Source organism: Carlito syrichta, unplaced genomic scaffold, assembly GCF_000164805.1.
Source record: "Carlito syrichta isolate Samal-C Ts95f unplaced genomic scaffold, Tarsius_syrichta-2.0.1 Scaffold314735, whole genome shotgun sequence".
In the NCBI taxonomy this organism is placed as follows: Eukaryota; Metazoa; Chordata; class Mammalia; order Primates; family Tarsiidae; genus Carlito; species Carlito syrichta.
Window position 1 is genome coordinate 102,070 of NW_007258831.1, and position 7,896 is coordinate 109,965.

At 36.4% G+C, this 7,896-nt stretch overlaps 1 protein-coding gene across 1 annotated transcript in view; it reads right to left on the bottom strand.

Annotated features, from left to right (window-relative positions):
- Nucleotides 1-3,534: 3,534 nt before the first annotated feature.
- Nucleotides 3,535-7,896, bottom strand: part of LOC103274355 (zinc finger protein 595-like) — a 35,907-nt gene continuing 31,545 nt past the window's right edge. Inside the window, exons 5-6 of the mRNA XM_021719469.1 lie at nt 5,925-6,686; nt 3,535-5,588 (exon numbers count right to left, since the gene is read on the bottom strand). Coding sequence (XP_021575144.1) covers nt 4,420-5,588; nt 5,925-6,686 — 1,931 coding nt within the window. The 3' untranslated portion in view covers nt 3,535-4,419. The remainder of the gene's footprint in view (nt 5,589-5,924; nt 6,687-7,896) is intronic.

The following is a 7,896-nucleotide window of genomic DNA, read 5'->3' on the forward strand; positions in this document are numbered from 1 at the left end:
CTGCACTCCAGTCTGGGCAACAGTGTGAGACTCCAACTCAAAAAAAAAAAAAAAAAGAGGTTTCCACTGGTAATTAAATTGTTCAGTGTTTTTACTTTTCAAAGTATTATCTACCTTTACTAATCAAATGTTACTTCTTTAATTCCAGTTTGAGTATTAATTTTTGCCAACAGGAATAAGACATTTGTTTTCAGGCTCTGTACAAGCTGTGGAGACTTTGTTCTCATCTTTGTGGATGATCTCTCTCTCTCTCTCACTACTTGTAAGTGGTTTCCTCCTCTGTGGTGTGATGCACTTTTATTAGTTTTACAGTTTTCCTTTTTCAATCAGGTTTTCACTGTCACCCAGGGTGGAGGGCAGCGGCACAATCCATCATAGCTCACTGCAGCCTCAAGTTTTTGGGCTCAGGTGATTCTTCTGCCTTTATCCTAAGTAGCTAGGACTACAGATGTGTACCATCATGCCTGGCTAATCTGTTTATTTTTGTAGAGACAGGGTCTCGTTATGTTACCTAAGCTGGTCTTAAGCAATCCTCCTGCCTTGGCTCCCAACATGTTTGGATTAATAGTGTGAGTCACCCCACCCACCATGTTTAACTATTTTTATTCTCTTTTTACTACACTTCTGAATTTAAGAGATGACATTTGGTTTTCAATTTAAGAAACTTATAAATTATCAGTTTTTTGATAATTGTCCTTATTCATTTTATACATTCTAGTCAATTAGATGTTTTATTCTCATTTTACTTTTTCATGTATGTATATTTGCATTTTCTATTACTTTGTCTCTATTTACTGTATTTGACTATATTCATTGTGCTCAATATTGTAGGCCTTTCATTGGGTCAGTCAAATTTGATGTTTTATCAATACACAATATATTAGATTGACTTATTATATTTTCTTTTTTTATTTTTGAGTTGGAGTCTCACTCGGTCGCCCAGACTGGAGTGCAGTGGCCGCTCCCGGCCACCACAGCCTCGCCTGCTGGCCTCTGGCTATCCTTCCACCTCAGCCTTCTGAGTAGCCGGAATTACAGGCATGCGCTACCACGCCCGGCTGATTTTTTGATTTATTGTAAAGATGAGGTCTCGTTGCCCAGGCAGGTCTTGAACCCGCGGGCTCAGGCAATCCACTCACCTCAGCCTCCCAAAGGCACTGGATTACAGGCTGAGCCACTGAGCCCGGCTGACTTATCATATTTTCAATCATTTTACTTCTATTTGTAGTTTTCCAAATATGGCTTGTCAAGTCTGTACTTTCCTGTGCTTTCCCATTATTTTGGTTTTCTATTTTTGTCATTGTATTGACTTAAACATTTAAAAAATAATTCTGATGTGTTTATGTGAGATAGAATTTATTCTAACCCACAACCTAGCCCTGTTTATTCCACTAGCCTGTGACAAGGCAGACACCCATATGGACTGACATCCTTGTGACCAGCCACGTCTGAATGAAACATGTGCTTCTTGGCTGGGCTCGGTGGCTCAGCCTGTAATCTTGCGCTTTGGGAGGCAGAGGTGAGTGAATTGCCTGAGTCTACGGGTTCGAAACCTGCCCGGGCAACTTGACGAGACCTCATCTCTACAATAAATCAAAAAAATTAGCCGGGCATGGTAGCGCGTCTGTAGTTCCAACTACTTGGAAGGCTGAGGCAGGAGGATTGTCGGAGCCCAGCAGGTCGAGGCTGCGGTGGCCGGGAGCGGCCACTGCACTCCAGTCTGGGCAACTGAGTGAGACTCCAACTCAAAAAAAAAAAAAAAAAAAAAGAAACATATGCTTCTTAGGTGTGATTTCTCCTCTGGATTGTAGCCCTGGCTTACTTCTGCTTGTGAAGTTCTCATATTTTCTCTTTAACTTTACTCAGCATTTTAGTAAGTCTTGTATTTTTCTGAAGACTTTAGCTGTCTGCATTAAAGTGTCTAGCATGTACAGAATTTTTGCAGTAACCACAAACAGCAGTGTGCATGTGAGAAAAATATTTCATCCAGATTTTCTGTGGCACACAACAGCATATCATGAGACATCCTGTCTCTTCATCTAAAACACACCCGTAATATATATCATATGGAATAATAATTTGTAGAGGATAATACTTTTAAAATAGTAGACATTTAAATTTGTCTTGCACAAATTTGTAAAATGACAATACTGCACTAGAGATAACAGTAATTATATATGGTCAGAATCTGTTGTATTATAAAATTAAGCTAATACTGTTAGAATTATTTCTTTGAATCCAAGTGTTTTGGCTTCAACAACTTAGGACTGACTTAAGTAATTTCAATCTCTAGTTGAACTAGTCAAACCTTCAAATATCTGAGCACCATTACTTTATGAAAACATAACAAAAATCCCTGAGCAGGACATATAAAGAATATCTTAGAAATCTTAAAAAAGAAAACCATATAATTATTCACAGATAAATAATACACAAGTAAAGACCGGATTTGTATGGAGAGTTTTTTAACCCAAGAGACATAAGATTTATGAGAAACTAATAGTGCAGTAGAAAAACTAATTTTTCTTTGAGAATTTGTGAGGTTTAGAGTTTTCTAACAAATCATCACTCAAAATTCTGTTTGATTCACTTTTTTTTTCCTGTGAAGACAGGAACACACATGTGATTTATTCCTCTCTAGGTCTCTTACACCTAAATTTTAATTTTTATTAATCTTGGTATATTTGTCTATTCCACTCAATATAAATTTTATAAATAGTAATTCTGGATTTTAAAATATGGCTTTTTAGTATACTCATTTAATTTTTATTCTAATCAGTATAATATCGCAATACTTACAAAAAAAAGAAAAACAAAACAAATATAGACTAGCAACAATCAGAATTATATTCTCCAAAGTACTGAGAGGTTAAATTTTCTGGGGGGCAGGGGGACCAAAAGAATGGGATTACCAAAAGTCATTTGCACTGTGTTATCCAGTAGTAAATTATTTGCATTTGTCACCTACAATCTTGGATAGGACAAAAAAGTTTAACAATGGTGGCAGTATAACATTTCATTCATTGCACACTAGTGTGAAAATATTAGAAGCCATTTATTAATTAAAAAAATAAGCTCAAATATAGTCTACATAATGCATTTCAAAATCCATTATGTGCTCTCTGATCACAATATAGTTGCAAGCACTCCAGAAGCATTACTTTTCTCCTTAATATAGTGATCTTAGATTTATGCTGTCTTCATATTTAAACAGTGAAGCTAATTACTTTTACTACATCTTCTATCACAACAAATAATACTCAAGACTATCAATCCATTCTATTATAAAGATAGGAGTGTATTTTAGTTAACTGACCAGTACTTTTCTTTTTAAAAAATTTTCTTTGAGATTGAAGGTATACATGTGTAGGTTTGTTACATAGGTATATCATGAGATGGTGGGAACTGGTCTTCTATTGAGGCCATCACCCAGGTGCTGGACTTGTTACCAGTAGGTAGATTTTCAACCTTTACCCACTCCTCTCTCCCACCCCAGGGGAGAGGCAATTGACAAAATGATTTAATTCAAGAGTTTAAAATATTCCTGTATTCCTCTTACTTTATATAGAATAATATCCTGAGCACATACCATATCCTTGCATGCATTCCTTTATTTAATTCAAATAAAGAGCATTTTTCTTCAGATTTTCTTCATGTATTTTACATTTGTCATAATCTTTCATTAACAAATGAGTATTAATGTTCACCTAATATGCAATAAACTCTCATATCTTTGCTGTAAGAAAAATAGACCACATTTTATATAAACACTAGAAATTAAGGCACAGCCATTGAACTGATGAGAGTTGAAATATATCAATATTTGCCTTTCTAAAAACTCCAATACTGTCAATAAAAATAAAATATTCACTGAACATAATTACATCTGCCCAAGCATCAATGTTCTTGCTCCAATAAAACATATAAGCAAATAAATCTAACTGCAATGACTTTAGGTTATCCTGTGGAATAAAGTGTATGCACTTTAGTCTTTCCTCATGTAAATCCAGTAACCAATTTAGCTTGAGATTTGATTAAATACATCCTCACAGTTATTGCAAGTCCAATGTTTATCTACAAATTCTACAGTGATTTCTGAATTTTGTATTTGAAAAATGGTTTCCACATTTATTATATCTATATTTCTCTAGGGCAAATTATCTTCTGTCAAGTAAGGGTTGAGCCCCACTTAAATGATTTAATATGTAGGGTTTTTTGTTTGTTTTTCACAGTAGGCATTCTCTGAAGTTTAAGGTGTGAAAACTGAATAAAGGCTTTCCCAGTTTTTAAACTTGTAGGGTTTTACTCCAGTATGAATTCTCTGATGCACAGTAAGACACAAGAAATGATCTACTATATGCTTGATGTCTGTGGTAATTTTCTTCAGTATGAATTTTCTGACATTTACCAATGTCCGAATTAAAGTAAAAGGCTTTGGGACAAGCTACAATTGTAGGCTTTATCTTCAGTATGAAGTTTCTGATGCTTAGTAAGGTGTGAACCACAATAAAAGGCCTTGCCACATTGCTGACATTTGTAGGGTTTCTCGCCAGTATGGATTCTCTGATGCACATTAAGACTTGAGGAGTAAGAAAAGAATTTACCACATTCTTTACATTCGTAGGGTTTCTCAGCAGTATGTATTCTCTGATGTTGGGTAAGCTGTGAAGACTGAATAAAAGCTTTGCCACATTGTTTACATTTGTGGGGCTTCTCTCCAGTATGAATCCTCTGATGCCCATTAAGACTTGAGGAGTGAGCAAAAGATTTGCCACACTCTTTACATTTGTAAGGTTTCTCTCCTGTGTGAGTTTTCTGATGCTGAGTAAGGTCTGAACTACAATAAAAGGCTTTGCCACACTCTTTACATTTGTAAGGTCTCTCTCCAGTATGTATTCTCTGATGTTGTTTAAGGTAAAAAGACTGAGCAAAGGCTTTGCCACATTCTTTACATTTGTGGGGTTTCTCTCCAGTATGAATTCTCTGATGCACATTAAGATATGAAGAGCGAGTAAAAGATTTGTTACATATTTTGCATTTGTAAAGTTTCTCTCCAGTGTGAATAACCTGATGTTTACTAAGGTATGAACTACAATAAAAGGCTTTGCCACATTCTTTACACTTGTAGGGTTTCTCTCCAGTATGAATTCGTTTATGTTTAGTGAGGTATGATATCAAGCTAAAAGCTTTGCCACATTCTTCACAATTGTAGGGTTTCTCTCCAGTATGAATTCTTTGATGCACATTGAGACTTAAGGAATAAGCAAAGGCCTTGTCACACTCTTTACATTTGTAGGGTTTCTCTCCAGTATGAATTCTCTGATGCACATTAAGACTTGAGGAATAAGCAAAAGACTTCCCACACTCTTTACATTTGTAGGGTTTCTCCCCGGTATGAATCCTCTGATGCACAATGAGACGTAAGGAATAAGCAAAAGATTTCCCACACTCTTTACATTTATAGGGTTTCTCTCTGGTATGAATTTCCTGATGTACACTGAGTCTTAAGGAATAAGTAAAAGATTTCCCACACTCTTTACATTTGTAGGGTTTTTCTTCCGTATGAATTCTCTGGTGCACTTTGAGACCTAAGGAACAAGCAAACACTTTGCCACATTCTTCACATTTGTGAAGTTTTCCTTCAGTGTGCATTATCTGATGCTGTTTAAGTTGTGTTGACTTAATAAAGGATTTACCACACTCTTTACATCTGTAAGGTTTCTCTCCAGTGTGAATTTTCTGATGTCGAAAAAGGTCTGAACTAAAGTAAAAAGTTTTGCCACATTCTTTACATTTGTAGGGTTTATCTCCAGTATGCATCCTCTGATGCTGTTTAAGATGCAAAGCCTGAATAAAAAGTTTGCCACATTCTTTACATTTGTATACTTTCTCTCTAGTATGAACTCTCTGGTGCACGTTAAGACTGAAGGAATAAGTAAACGCCTTACCACACTCTTTACATCTGTAGGGTTTTTCTCCAGTATGCATTCGCTGATGTTGTTTAAGGTGTAAAGACTGAATAAAGGCTTTGCCACATTCTTTACATTTGTAAGGTTTTTCGCCAGAATGAATTCTCTGATGCAAATTAAGACTGAATGAATAAGCAAAGGCTTTGCTACACTCTTTACATTTGTAGGGTTTCTCTCCAGTATGAATTCTCTGATGTACATTGACACTGAAGGAATGAGCAAAAGCTTTGCCACACTCTTTACATCTGTAAGGTTTCTCTCCAGTATGAACTCTCTTATGCACATTAAGACTTGATACATGAGCAAATGATTTCCCACACTCTTTACATTTGTGAAGCTTTTCTCCAGAGCAAATTATTCTTTTTTTCCCCTGAGTCTTATTACAAAAGGTATACTTCATAAATTGATATTGATGTTTGCTTACAGAAACCCGCGGTTCTGTACATGCAGCTGACATCAATAGAAGTTTTTCTTGAGATGTTCTATGTTCTTCATCTCCTTTGTCAGTCAAATTTTTATTAAGGTTAGTTGTCGGACATTGGATATAAGCATTATAGCTTTTGTTTTGCATTTTACCTTTATCCAGACTTTTCCAGTTGCTTCTTAAGTGCAAATTATCAAGATCACAGCTTCCATATTGTCTCAGTATCGCTTTTTGGAATACATTTTCTACACAATGCTTTGTCAAGAGGCCTTGTGTGTAATGAGAATGCGCATCTGAAAGATATCAAAAAATTTTAATTACTAGAATCAGGTGAACATATTTTATAAATCTAATATAACAAACAATAGCTGAGACAGTTAAATCAAGAACCCAAATCCTCAATTTTCTCTATTAATATATTAACTTAAATACATTAGGGTGAACAAAGAGTTGAATTTGCAGCACCCCTGGTGATCACAAAAGGAAGAACAGTCATATATAGAAGAAAATATTTGTTACATTTGAGTACCACACTGCAGTTAGAAAAGAACTTTACACTTTCTATTTGTTTCTCAGGCAACAAAGAAATGAAAACAGAGGAACACATGTCTAAAGTTCTAGATTACTCTGGGGCTATTTACAGACGGCATGTTGATCCCTTTAATATGTAGTAATGAAGACAATTGAGATATAGTTGAAATGACAGGCTGGGCCCTCTGACAACAAAGTTGAATGCTTACTACCAAAGAGAGACCAGTGCCCATGACATTGACCAAGAAAAGCAAAAATTAAATGCTCTTAATTTTTAAAAAAGTTATTGAGGACTTTTAAACAAAAAATACACACAATAGTCCACAAAAGACATTATGTGCCAGCACATCCTCCCAGAACGGTTAGCATGAATGAATCGTGTCAGTTTTCCCCTGTACAAAGCTGTTACATAAAGGCTAGAATAAATAGCTGTTTTTTTGTTTATTGGGTTTTTTGGAGTTGGAGTCTCACTCTGTCACCCAGGCTGGAGTGCAGTGGCACACTCTTGGCCATCGCAGCCTTGTCCTGCTGGGATCTGGCGATCTTTCCGCCTCAGCCTTCCAAGTCGCTGGAACTACAGGCGCACGCTACCACACCTGGTACATTTTTTATTTATTGTAGAGATGAGGTCTTGACAAGTTGCCCAGGTGGGTCTTGAACCCGCAGATTCAGACAATCCACTCATCTCGGCCTTCCAAAGTGCTGGGATTACAGGCTGAGCTACCAAACTGGCCAAGTAGCTGTTTTTTACTTGAACAAACTCTCACTAGAATCACAAAGTATCAAAGTAACTAAGAAAACGTGATCCAATTTTTTTAAAAAGGCAGCCAGGCTCAGAGGCTCAGTCTGTAATCCCAGCACTTTGGGAGGCCAAGGCAAGTGGACTGCCTGAGCCCGCAGGTTTGAGACCCACCCAGGCAACTTGGCAAGACTTCGTCTCTACAATAAATAAAAAATTAGCCGGGCATGGTA